The following is a 14,235-nucleotide window of genomic DNA, read 5'->3' on the forward strand; positions in this document are numbered from 1 at the left end:
TATGCACAAAACTTAATGCCTATGATCCCTAAAAGTGTTAAAATGCAAGATTACAAACGTTCCAAAAACATAAAGATAACATGGAGAGAAGTAAGAGGGTTGAGTAATCACACTTTCAATAAAACTGTGCACTTGTGACAGGCAGTAACACGGATTCACCTACTGCCCAGCATTTTGATGCAGAAGTTAATACTGGCCTCAGGTTTTGTTTGGATGTTGCTTATTTCCTTGCTTTTAAGAAAAAGAAACGCTCCATGCTCAGAACTACATAAAATTCATACAATAGTACCAAGATCAGTCTCAACTTCAAAACCCTACCAAACAGCCCTCTAGTTGATGAACACACTATTTAGCAGCTTGCCAATAACAGAGCCTAAGACCAACACGAAAAGAAGTCCTTTCATGATTCACATCCACTCCTGTGAGTTGGAGGAAAAGCATCTTCACAGAATCACAAGATGGTATGGGTTGGAAAGGACGTTAAAGCTCATCCAGTTCCAACTCCCTGGCATGGGCAGTGGCACCTTCCACTAGACCAGGTTGCTCTTAGACATAGTTTGAGCCAACATCTTTAATACTGTGGAATAACTCTTCTGTCCGCATGGCAGGACACAAAGGCTTTAGTTTATCTACTTTGTCTTGTTTCACCTCTGCTCTGTACTGGAAGACTAATGTCGACATTTAGTGCGAACTCCATGTTAAAGACTTCTTTTTAAGTTGGAAGAACACGTTTTGTACAGTTTTGTACAGGAATTTAGGCAATTCCACTTCCAGCCAAGCTGTTCTTCACCTGCTCAAGTCAAATGCTCCTGATTGCTTCTCAACTTTCTGATGTTTACAAGCTTCAGAAGTCAAATATGACCAACTACTTAGAAAACAACGGTGAAAACTGTTCTGAAGGCAAAGCTGAACTTGTATTGAAATCAAATACAAAGCAACACAAAACCAAGTTTGTTATAAATCGCATTTAAATTAAGATAATTGTTGATGGTGACTTGAGGGAGTCTACAGACACCTGCTGTATTATGATTTAGGGCAATAGGAACTCAGCCTTTCAGTGAATAGTTTATTTACCCAAATAAACTATGTGGAAAAAGGTAGAAGGATTAATGTATCATGATGTGAGTTTGCTCGTGACAAAACAGGTAAAGCAAGCCCAGGCCACTTCTGCATCAGGAGCTGCTGGAGCCAGAGCTCTGGATGCTTGCCAGAGTGGTGGCAGCTTCCAAGAAGATCCTACCAGAACAGATGGTTGTCCTGTAGGCCAAGGGCTTAAGGCTGTTGGCAGATGTTGCGTTTGTAGCAAAAATAACTGAATTGCTACTGCCTAACATGCAAAATCCACAGCTTGAACAAACAGCATCATGTTGTTGAAGGGTTTCCACGTGGTACCTGCAATCAGGCTGCATCTGTATGTTAATGGTTTCATGCTGGGAAGATATTCCTCCTACGTGCAACTCAGTATTAAAATCCTCAAAAGATTAAACCAGCAAATGAGGCATTTCAGAAGACAAACTCCTCCATGAACTACACACACATGAACAAATAATGTTCAGATGAAGAGCAGGATGAGAACCTATATGGTGACACCACACAAATCACACCACCAGCACTATTCACTGCCACCAGCACAATCCTCACCCCCAAAGAGAAACCATGAGACATCAGCACTGCATTTCACAGCACTTTCTGATCAGCTTTTTGGCATCCATCACACAATTCTCTCATTTTCCAGCTTTAACATCATGACAGGCAGCAGAAACAGCTGAGACAGCGGGGCTGCAGTTGCAGAAATGAACTCACACAGCTTGAAGGAGCAGAGTTTTGACTTGGTCCAACAATAAAGATAAAAGAAAACATTGCTTTCAAGTACACTGAAAGCAGCTACTCTACCACTACTCCATGAAGTATTTGAGCATAATTTACAAGGAACAGGTTGCCCAGAGAAGCTGTGGCTACCCCATCCCTGGCAGTGCTCAAGGCCAGGTTGGACACAGGGGCTTGGAGCAAGCTGCTCCAGTGGAAGGGGTCCCTGCCTGTGGGAGAGGGATAGTACTACACAGTCTTTAAAGTCCCTTTCAACCAAACCATTCTGCGAGTCTATGATAAAGAAAATTACAGTTGAGTACACATGCAAGAGAAGGATATTTGCTGCTGAGGATGTTCAGTAATTCTTACTTCTGGGTAATATGGACCCAGGCTCCCCATTTCTTCTGCTGTTCCCTCATTCACCTTCTCAAAAGGGAGCAGGTATGCGGGTGCCTGGATGGCCACTGGATGGCAATTCCAGTCCTTCAGACGTGAAGGACCAGAAATTTTTCAGCATGAATCATAACGGCAAAGAAAACTGGGGTGAGCTGCACTCCAGCGCTTTAACATTCAGCTGTTTGTGGGGGGTGGAGAGAGAGAAAGAATTCTACCAGAAAAAACAGGTAAGATTAACGCAGCAATAAGGTCACGTCATTCAGGTCTGCCATATGGTGACTGGAAGATTTCAGGGCACTGGGAGGTGTCACTGCAGGTGCTCTTTGGAGAGAAACAAGCATCCTTTGGACTAATAAAGCTGTATTTTTCCTGTATTATTCATTCCTTAGGCCTTCTAATGCTATAACTTTGTGGCATTATCTTTGAAGGCACATTAGAAACCTTGTTTATTCAATAAAATACCTCAACTGTGTACAAAGGATTTCTTATTGTCAGGTCTGCCTAAAAATCGAGCAAAGAGCAGTCCTCCTTCCTGATGTGAACCGTAGCAAGGACATCCTAAGCTCCAATGCAGGCATTCATTTATTTATTTTGGGGAATATCTTCTTACATTTGCCAACAAGCTTGAAAACAAGTCCCTGCTGCAAAGCCTTAATTATGTTTCATCTACTATGCATCATATAAAGCCGATGTTACAGATATAAAGTCTGTGGCACTGGAACGTGATCAGAATTAATGCACCGAGTCCATCCTGATCTCCTGTAACCTGAATGAATCCTGTCACTTTGCCAAACAACATTGGTTGAGCAAACAGGCATGTGTGCTGCTAATATTAAATGGCATTACAACTTGAACTTCAGCTTCTAGGCTTTGGGTCTCTGATTAAGGAGCAGACGAATGCAAAAAGAGGACGTCAGCTGAAGCCATCAAGTTCTGAAAACCCCAGGAGACCAATGAAGGTCTTGGTCTACAGATAGAAGTTAAGGCATAAACACAAACTACTGTGCTATACTTCTATAAATCCAGAAGAGCTGCAAGTTTGAATTTCCCAATCCTCTAGACTCCTACTTCAAACCACTGACCACAGTGCCTTCATGCCCTGAAGCAGTCTTCGGTAGAAGACTCCTTACCTGGACCACTTGCTCAATTCCAAAACCAGGAGTAATCATGTGGAGCAGCAGGGTGCACAGTGACACAATTCCAACCAAATGCTCCAACAACAGCCCATCTAGAGAAAGGGAAGGGCCCAGAAAACCAGCACAGTCTCAAACAGAAAGGCTCAACCCAGAGAGTGGGAAGAGGTGGCCAACCCGTAACCTGTGCCATTCACTGGGCCCTGGCAGCCAGCCTGGGAAGAGGAACAAGGCTCTCACTGGTATAAGACAGCTACAGACCACTTAGGTACCAACAACGTTCAGCAGGTGGAGGGAGTGGTTCTTGCCTTGCTTTTAGCGTTCTCACGAATTTATCTTAGAATCACAGAACCACATGGTTCTGCACCATGGGCAGGGACTCCTCACACTAGACCATGTCACCCAAGGCTCTGTCCGACCTGGCTTTGAACACTGCCAGGGATGGGGCAGCCACAGCTTCTCTGGGCACCCTGTGCCAGCGCCTCAGCACCCTCACAGAGAAGAACTTCTGCCTTATATCTAACCTGAACTACCCCTGTTTCAGTTTGAACCCATCACCCCTTGTCCTATCTCTACAGTCCCTGATGAAGAGCCCCTTCAGACACTGGAAGCTGCTCTGAGGTCTCCAAGAAGCTTCTCTTCTCCAGGCTGAACAGCCACAATTTTCTCGGCTTATCTCCGTATGGGAGATGCTCCATCCTCTGATCATCCTTGTGGCCTCCTCTGGACTTGCTCCAATGGCTCCAAGTCCTTCTTAGGTTGAGGACATCAGAATTCCACACAGTGCTCCAGTTTAAATCAGTTATTTTAGCTGAGGGTGAGAGCAGCATTAAGCCCAAAGTGAGGAAGCTGCTTTTTGTCTGAATTTCTAACATTAAGTACAAGTCATTTAAGAACACCTGCAGATTTACTTACCAGCTTGATCGCTACATATTCATTGGTGTAGAGATTTTTACCTGCAAAGGAAAAAGAGAAAAATTCTTTTAGTTCCACATTCAATGCTTGCAGGTAGAGACACAAAGCAGAAGAGTGTCATTGATAGCAAAGAGCTTTTTCTCAGTTCCCTGCTGAAGTTCATGCCTTTAGCAAAGTGTAAGCCTCAAAATAATGAGTTGCAGCAGTTCACCAGGGCAGGCAAACACTATCTTTCCCTCAGCATAAGGTAATCATGTTTTATGGTAGCACTTATGTTCAATGCAAGCATTGGAGGAGGTACCCCAGACACATTAGGTTTTATTATCCACATCATGTCAAAAAAGTCTGCGGTACAAAAACTGAAGAGTCAAAGCATCATTTCTTTCAGAAATACCTTGCATCTGCTGGACACTGAACAATTTCATCCTGTGATGTATGGGGAGTTTCACCAGCTTTATCATGCTACATATCAAAGCGACTTCTGCAAGGAGGGAAGAGAAAATGACCTTTGTACAAACACACAGCTTTTATTTCTTCCTCTATGAGCAGGCAGGCAGGGTACATAAAATGCCTTCTGTATGCCAGTGGTACAAAGGCAATCCTCATCATCCAATAAAGCCAAAACCGCTCAGTTGCAATATGGTACCAATGATGTTAAAAAAATACACTCAAAGAACAAGACTGGTTCTCAGGACCCTAAAATATGGAGCAGTGTCTAGTCTGATACCAGCTCTGGCAAGCACAAAGGGCAAGAGCCTATGACGAGTACAACCAGGCACACACAACCAGCTCCTGTAGGTATATTATGGCACCACGACTCTGAGCTAGAGCTGGTGGCTGTGTGCACTGCAGCTGGAGGTGAATTTTCCCTCCAGGAACCCATCTGGTGGTTGAAGCAAGCCCTTCACCTCCTTAGCGATTTGTGGCAAAGATGCACAGCTACATGTGTCAAGAACCACCTCTCCATGTGTTCTGAAGCTGCCAGTTGTTGTTTCAGTCAATGTCCTCCAGGTTTCTGCTAGGAAATTTGCGCAGTCGCTCCCTCCTCACCTTCTCCATGTTGCTCATGACTGACAGCAAACTATCCAGAAGAGAGATCACTAGGGAAGGATGCTCAGGCAGTCCTTGCACCTAATCTGTCTCACCACAGAACCCCAGACTGGTTTGGGTTGAAGGGACCTTAAAGCTCACCCAGCTCCAGCCCCTGCCACGGGCAGGGACCCCTTCCACTGGAGCAGCTTGCTCCAAGCCCCTGTGTCCAACCTGGCCTTGAGCACTGCCAGGGATGGGGCAGCCACAGCTTCTCTGGGCACCCTGTGCCAGCGCCTCAGCACCCTCACAGGGAAGAGCTTCTGCCTAAGAGCTCATCTCAGTCTCCCCTCTGGCAGGTTAAAGCCATTCCCCTTGGCCTGTCCTGCTTATGTTATAAGAAGTCATACAGTCTCTGCTACCTTTTTATCTCCTCTAGTCCCACTGCATCCTCTGAGGAGAGCAGCCTTCACCAGAGACCCCCATGGTTTTATACAGGGCAATACTGACCTTCTTTGCTTATTCCTGCAAGCACCACTACAGCACAAGTCATGCTCTCTCTAAGTGACTGTAGCAATCTACACTGGAAATTATTAATGCTCATTTATGGCATCAGCTTTGCCCAGCTCTATCCCACATTTACTTTCCACACACCAATATTCAAAAGCACATCACATCCTCCTTTCCACACAGATCCAATGCAACAGCACTGGGAGACTCAGCAAAATTAAGGCTGTTAGAACATGAGAGAAGACAAATAGCCACCTTTAAACCCTGAAATGTCCGGGGAAATTCATTTTACTTTGTAACAGCTTCATATTTTCTGCATTTAACTTCTTTTGACACCTTCCCCACTGTATTGCTCAGTGTAGTTCTGGCCTCTGAACTTCAGATCAGGCACTCCCAGCGCAGGTCCCACGCGGACCAGGTTGCTTTAACATCCATCAGGAAGTCAGGTGTATGGAAAGCTTCAACCACTTACAGTAACTGGCAGTGCTGTTTAACACAGGGCAGGCATTTAAACGTGAGGTTAAATATCCTTAGAGGAAGTGTTTTATGCAAGCAGATGTGTAAGCTGAGCTCCAGCCCTAACCCTTGTAACACAGGGCTGCGTGAATCGATTTCTTTAGATCTCTGAATAACAGCTCTTGTGTCCAGGCTAGAACGGAAGGGTAGAAACGAAGTTTCACAGTCACGTCAAGAACACTCAGACACTGGAAAGCTCCTGAAAGGCCAAATGTGTGGGGAACCAGGTGGTGGGATAAACCGCGTCACCCTTTGAGACAGACAAGGGCTCCAGCCTGATGCTACCTGATGGCTGGTGTGGGAAGAACACCCAAGGACATGAGGGGAAGGCAGCCTAAATACGCTGAGATTACGTACCCTGCATTAGCCAGTGAGTCCCAGCAGCAGCTCCAGCTGCAGCTTGCCCACTGAGCTTCCTATCCCCCTCCTCTCGAGAGAGACCGAGCTCCTACCAAGATGCTTGGTTTGAGGACACTGAGCCAGACCAAGGGAAGCTCCAGCGCAAATGTGTGAGAAAGATGCTTTAAACAGCAAAAACCCGGCGGAGGGAGGCATGGCAACGCCACCCCCTGCAGACCCCACAGCCTTCATCACAGCCTTGGTGACACGTGATTTCAAGGTAGTTTGGGGGCTCAGTGTCCATCAAAGGAGTGATGACCACAGACCTTCTGGCAACGCTTGTGTTCTCCTGCCAATGCAGGAGCATGATAGTGGAAAACAGGGCTCTTCCAAGCTCATTTCAAGGCAAAGAAGGACACTGCCAACACCCTCCATATATATGGAGCCATAATCCAGTCTATTATGGTCTGGTTCATAAGGCTGAGCACTAGACAAAAGATAATTTTGGTAATTAAATTCCTCAGTTAAAAAAACTGGGATTAGCAAAACACAGGAGCATGAAACGTCAGGCCAGCAGCCAAAGGCAAATGAACTAACCTCCAGTTCATCTCCTCCAGAGCACAAACTATGGGGAGACTCTGAGCATAGGGGGGTGCAAATGGGTCCAGCTGCTGACCTCCAAACCCCTCCTAAAGCTGCAGCACGAGACGTTTGCTTTGCCAGCTACGACAGCCAAGCAAACCTCTGAAATCTCTCCCTCAGCTTGCTCCAGGCTAAGATCTACCCCTCGGTTTTGCTATCACATCGCCCAAGGTGTAATGTTTCTTCTTCCAGTTTCTACAAGGCAGCACCGATATTAAAATGGCAGTGCTACTCACAGGAGAAAGTGAATCTGCAGAGTAAAGTAAGCCATGAATAGAAGCTCTTATCTTAGTAAGACACAAGATCTGTAATCCAGTGGAGATGATATAACTGTGCTAACAAAAGCCTTTCAAGTTCAGGCAAAGCTTTTGATGGAGCAGTGATTAAGTTCATGCCTCAGTTTTGGGTAGTTCCACTGACAATTATGAACTACATATACATATGAGAAGTGCTGCATTAAGTCACCAGCATTCACGTGGGAAACCTAACAGGGTGGATTTCTCAAGCCCTGGCCCTCAGAAGTGTTGAAGATAGCGACAGACTGCAGCCCAGCAGAGCAGCCCAAAGGGGTCGATCTCTCGTGTGCGCTGCTCCCACAGGTCAAAGATAACAGTCACAAGTACAAGCCTATAGTGAGCAACATGAACTAAAAAATGCTTTAAGCCTTACTTCTAGCTCCTTGCTACAAGGACAATACACTCTGATGACAGATCAGTGCTGGGCAATGGAGCAAACATCCAAATAGTCATACAAAAGACCAAGCAGAGCTCACCCCACACACCACTGCATTAGTACCAGATTTGCTGTCCCTTCTGGAGCAAGTGTCCCCAGATCACAGATCCTAGTGTAGAACCTACACAGGATCTACTCCTACCCTCCACACCTACAATATTCTACTCAAATATTCACAAGATCATTTCATTATTTGGGAAGCAGAGACCAGACCAGCCCCATCATCTTGATTCATTTACTACTGTTTTCATTTGCTTCGAAGCAGAGCTCCTAGTTTCAAACTGCAGTCTGGGAGGCAGCTGGGTGGTTCTCACTTTTGGGGGTCAACTTTGAAGTCTGATGGACCTGCTCTGGCAGTGTCATAAGCAGCTTTCCCTCTAGTCTGGGTCTTGCTGCTCACTGCCAAGACGTGCTGAATTGTTATGACAGCCCCGAACGAATCGTGCTGATGGGGCTTGTGCACACTAGACAATGTATTTGACAGCACATGAAGACACAGACTTCTCAAAAAAATCCCTTTGTTGCACTATCAAGGGAGGACAGAAGCAACATAGAGGATCCATCCCTCCCAATGTGGTATTTTTCCCATCCACCCAGGGAAAAAACCTGGAATCATCATTTGTAAATGATACTTGAACACACTTTTACAAAAATCACAGAATCCCAGACTGGTTTGAGTTGAAGGGACCTTAAAGCTCATCCAGTTCCAACCCCTGCCACAGGCAGGGACCCCTTCCACTGGAGCAGCTTGCTCCAAGCCCCGTCCAACCTGGCTTTACACAACTTAATAGGTTTACTAACGGTGCCAAACACTGGGAAAAATGAGACTTCTGGAGAGGCTTATTTCTCCCTAACATGGCTCATGGATTTCAGGTAAATATAGGTAATACCCATGGGACAAGTCCGTGAGTCAGTGTAAGGAGGTGGCTCATAGCTCAGTTGGTGATCTCTTTTCTACACTGAAGTTTACAGACACGGCTGACGACAGCCCTAGATTTAACAGGTACATCCCATTTCCCTTTGCAGTGAGCACCTCCTGGCATCACACAGCTCCACAGCTCACCGAGCTGTTTCCCAGGCTGGTTTACGTCATGCGGGTTCTCCATCAACTTGGCAGGGAGATGCAGGACCTCATAATAGCACAAAAGTCACGCTATAAAACTTCAGGTGTGCTCCAGCTCCCATGGCAGCGCAAGAACTGACTTGGGAAATAACCAGGAGCTGCAGGACAGGGCTTGGTGCTGCACAAGACAATGAAACCCTGTCAGTGCTCAGAGTCCAGCTCAGGGACAGCAAGCAGGGTCCCCTGCTAGCAGGTTGAGTCCCTTCAGACATCAAAGCTCTTACAGACCACCTAATCTGCAGCCTGTATGAAGAACCAGCACTGAATTAACCCTGTTTCATCTTATTACTCTGGGCCAGAAGCTGAGTTTTGTGTTCATCCTTCCATTCCAGCTCCTCTGCAGGCTGGAATGCAACTGTGCTGCTCCCATGTGCTTCCAAAAAAGCAATATCCCCGGGGCTATCTGTATGTGCAGCAAGAAAGAACAACCCTCAGCAGCAAGCTTGGTATTGGCAGAAAACAGCTTCTGTAGGTACATGCCATCTCCTCCCTGAACAATCAGTCCTCTGTCTGGCGTGAGGTACAAGAACAAGACTTTGCTCTTCATGTGTTACTGAAGCATTTGCTGGTGCTTAACTTCCCCAAAACGATGTAGAAAAAGCCCCAAAGCAGAGGGCATGTGTTCAGTTTTGCAGGACAACACTGTTCCCAGAGACTTGCTTGCTCATATTTCAGACATCCTGCTTCTCCTTCCCCCCAGTGAGAATTAGCATCGCATCTGAGCAATAGATACAGGTGGTATCTGAGCAAAGAGGAGCTCTTAAAGCTGCAGTGACTGGCAATAAAACAATAAAAGTTTAAAAAAGTAACACAGCTTCTGTAAGGACCTTACACCCAGTTGCTGTTATCCCTACGTACGTCTCATTTGCAGAATCCCAGACTGGTTTGCGTTGGATTGAAGGGACCTTAAAGCTCATCCAGCTCCAACCCCTGCCACAGGCAGGGACCCCTTCCACTGGAGCAGCTTGCTCCAAGCCCCTGTGTCCAACCTGGCCTTGAGCACTGCCAGGGAGGGGCAGCCACAGCTTCTCTGGGCACCCTGTGCCAGCGCCTCAGCACCCTCACAGGGAAGAACTTCCTTATATCCAACCTAAATCTCACCTGTTTAAATTTGAGCCTATCACCCCTTGTCCTGTCAGCCTTTGATCTGATAAAAAGTGCTTCCCTATCTTTCCTGTAGGCCCCCCTTTAGGCATTGGAAAACTGTTATCAGGTCTCCCCAGAGCCTTCTCCAGGCTGAACAAGCCCAGCTCTCTCAGCCGGTCTTCATGAGACATCCTCTGATCATCTTCACTGCCCACATACAGCATGCGACTTAACCAGGAGTAACAAAGCATTTAACAAGGAGTAACAAAACATTTATCAGTATACTGAAAAAGAGGCACTTGATTACCAGGTGCTGCTTTTTCAATAGTTAAAACTGAATTTCTCTGTAAATTGACATTTTCTTCTGAAAGTCTCTCCTTTACAGCCTGTGTGTTGAGACTGAACCTCAGTCGGCGACAGAACACTGTTGAAATGGTGAGAAACGTGACAAAGAAGAACGATGGAAAGGGGATTTGGGCACCAGCTGAAAAAATGCAAGAGCCATAATATCTGGAGAGATCCACTATAGCCACTGAACCTCAGAGCAGAGCTTGGGTTACAAAGCAATTCAACATCTCCATGGGGATCCTGCTAGTGTGACGCTTGCTCTTGGGGGAGGCTCTGAAAATGCAATACAGCTATTCATGTCATGTCACTGTCAGGATCCAAGCTTATCTTCAGCTGCCAATCATGATCATGTTCATGCAGGTGGGAGGTTTTGCCCCAGCCCTTGGTTCCTCTCCACCTTTGGAGCATTATCTCTGCTCCTGCAAATCAATAAAGTGTCTCTGATGTAATGCTGAAACCAAACTGCCCTTTACTGAGGCAGGTCGCACCCAAGCTGGTTAATCTTCACGCCGTGGGGAAGTGGCATATCATATAGATGCAATAACCAAACCTTAGAATGAAAGACTACATGTATTAATCTAAGATTATGTAGATTCTCACAGGAAGCTACCAAGATAGTATCAGTAGTTAAGTGTTATAACCCTTTGGTTACCAGAAGCAATTCCCTGACTGATTTATTTATCATCATCCCTTGTACCTGACGCACAAATGATTTTAACTTCAGTTCTGAATAAGTATCAAGTCTTGGGAAAGCAGTGTCAGTGTCGGTGAACCCATCTTCAGCAATACAAATTATTCAGCAGAAGAGGAGAAATACAACCATTTTAAGTCAGGATCAAGACTACCACAAAGTGCTCCTTCTGATCTACAGCAACTACCCCATACTGGGAGCTGAGGGATGTGCAATTACCAGCGGCTGCTTCCCCCACCTCATTTCAAACACAGCCATTGTTTGTTTAGGATAACTGAAGAGCCCAACACACTGAGCTGCTCTTAAGCCATCCTAAACAAGAGATGCATTAGCATGGCCATCTGCGGGTGACCAGCTGCAAGACGTGTGTGGTTTGGAACACCGATGGCCCACATTGGGCTGTGGGGCCGGTTCAGCAGCCAGATGGCCAGTCAGCACCTCAGACACATGGAACAGACCAGGGAGTGGGTGATGAGGCTGAAAGTAGGGCACAGAGGTTAGTGAAGGATGTGGAACAGAGATGTGGCTGAGTGCTGGGAAAGAGTCTCACCCATTACTTTGATTGAGCATCCCAGCTTATGAACAGGACATTAATCGCAAGATTTAGCAATCCAGGCAGTTAAGAAGATTTTTGTTCACCTTAGGCAAGACATTCAGCGCTGTGCACAGTCTTCATAGTTGGGATTGTTCAAAATTTGCATCTTTGGCCTCTCCAGTGTATTCACTTTGGCTTTATGCAAATAAAAATAATGCTAACAGTTACATCTTCTGAGTCAGAAGCTTCAGGTAAGGCAGCTCAACACTCGGGAAACAAGACAAACATGCGCATTTCTCAAGCCAGGGTTAAGTTTTGATGCACTTATATTCCAGTGGTGAAATGCTAACTGCAGAACGCAGGTGACTAAAATGGTTACTTCTTACCTAGTCTGAGCTCTCCAAAGTTCCCACACCCAATCTTCTTGCCCACTCTGAAGTTGGGTCCCACCATCAGAACACCAGAAGATGCCGATGAACTTGGTCGAGAACCGTGCCCACTCCTTCCCGGCATTCCTTTCGTCGTCCGCTGCCTTTCATCCTTTTCCCTATTAGGATGGTCCATGATCTTAGTGAAATCTCTCTGCCAGCAAGCTGGCAGAAAGGAGTTGGAATACACACTCTTCTCCTTAGAACAGAAATATATATCCAAAAGTATCTGAGTCAGGGTTCAAGAGAGTCATGGAAACGCATGGAGCTCTTTTGGCACTGTATCCAGTTCCTTAATGCATCTTGATAATGTACCAAGGGGTCGATTATGTTCTTGAGAACTCAATAAAGGCAGGTTGCTTTTGGTTTCTTACCTGGGGAAAAGAAAAAGGATATATGAAGTAAAAATCATTATTTTAAACTACCCAGCAAGAAACATAGACAGAGGTGAATGTCCAGAATGTTCCTGGCCTCGAGGAAATTCACAGCTAAATGGAAACTCCATCATTACCTTAATTTTCTGATAAAAACCCACAAAGTGACTAAGAGAGACAAATGCTGCCCATCCACTGCCTGTTACTGGAGTTAGTGGGACTCACACCACACACACTAACAAAGGCAATTTCAATTAGACCAGCATGCCAGGTGGAAAATGCAAGCCCATATCCCAGCTTTAAAGCAGCTGTGGAGTGTAAAGTCTCTTTTCTTCTCACTTCATGCATTTATAAAGTATTACACAAAGCCAGACAAAAAAAAAAAGAAGTGGGAAAATAACAGTATCAGGAGAAGAAAATACTGAATTTTTCTTCATTTTCCATCTTTTAAAGCTGGCCTCAGATAGAGCTGCTGTCTGAAACCGCTGTCTTACAGAAGTGACCAAAAGTAGCAGGCAAGTCAAGATTTATTACTCTTAAAGAACTAGAAATTTCCAAACAGTTGTATCAACACACAGTTCATGTTACCAGCATGATTTACGTCCCAAAGAAAATGAAGCTTTGGAAAAATAGACCTCCTAATGGAATTGGGCGAGGGACTCAAGGGCCAAGATCTTCTCCAGCTGCCTGCACTGATGACTGCAAACGAAAGCCGGACTGCTGTCCCACAGAAACTGAAGTGCACCTTCCTCCTGCATGTCCAAACTTGTCACCACCATAACCAATGGCAGGCAACCCTGGACAACTACGGACAGTGGACTGGTGCATCTCACAAGCATCAGTCTGCTAACTCTGTCAAAAGAGGACAAGAAATAGATGTTCTTAACCCACACAGGCCAAGTGGTGCCCCTGTACCCATGAACCATTACAAAAGAGACAGGCAGGAGCTGTACAGACCCTCCTGGGTCCTGCTCCACATGTGCAGTCCAGGGAGCACAGGGCAAACTGACATCTCATCATGAGACCTCTCCTAGGTCAAAGGATCACAGGATGGCTTGGACTGAAGGGACCTTAAAGTTCACCCAGCTCCAACCCCTGCCACGGGCAGGGACCCCTTCCACTGGAGCAGCTTGCTCCAAGCCCCTGTGTCCAGCCTGGCCTTGAGCACTGCCAGGGATGGGGCAGCCACAGCTTCTCTGGGCACCCTGGGCCAGCGCCTCAGCACCCCCCCAGGGAAGAGCTTCTGCCTCAGAGCTCAGCTCAGTCTCCCCTCAGGCAGGTTCAAGCCATTCCCCTTGGCCTGTCCCTACAGGCCCTTGTCCCAAGCCCCTCTCCAGGTTTCCTGCAGCCCCTTTAGGCACTGGAGCTGCTCTCAGGTCTCCCCTTCAGGAGCCTTCTCTTCTCCAGGCTGAACCACTCCAGTACACACAACTTTAACACCACTTTGCAATTATTTTTCACTGCTTTTATTCATTTATTACTGCAGGCTTCTACATCAGCCAGAGAGTTTGCAGGAGGACTGTATCAGACCCCATCTTCACAGGAAGGGTGATGTATTAGGAAGAACCCGAGGAACTAATAACAGCATAAAGAAACATCCATATATGCGAATAGATGCTTCATGCAACA

General features: G+C 46.2%; 1 protein-coding gene across 3 annotated transcripts in view; it reads right to left on the reverse strand.

Annotated features, from left to right (window-relative positions):
- Positions 1 to 14,235, reverse strand: part of CSNK1G1 (casein kinase 1 gamma 1) — a 108,625-nt gene that overhangs the window by 53,447 nt on the left and 40,943 nt on the right. For all 3 annotated transcript variants that reach the window (XM_065688101.1, XM_065688100.1, XM_065688099.1), the window contains exons 3-4: positions 12,191 to 12,606; positions 4,254 to 4,294 (exon numbers count right to left, since the gene is read on the reverse strand). In XM_065688101.1, coding sequence (XP_065544173.1) covers positions 4,254 to 4,294; positions 12,191 to 12,368 — 219 coding nt within the window. In that variant the 5' untranslated portion in view covers positions 12,369 to 12,606. The remainder of the gene's footprint in view (positions 1 to 4,253; positions 4,295 to 12,190; positions 12,607 to 14,235) is intronic.

Source organism: Lathamus discolor, chromosome 8, assembly GCF_037157495.1.
Source record: "Lathamus discolor isolate bLatDis1 chromosome 8, bLatDis1.hap1, whole genome shotgun sequence".
Taxonomy (NCBI): domain Eukaryota; kingdom Metazoa; phylum Chordata; class Aves; order Psittaciformes; family Psittacidae; genus Lathamus; species Lathamus discolor.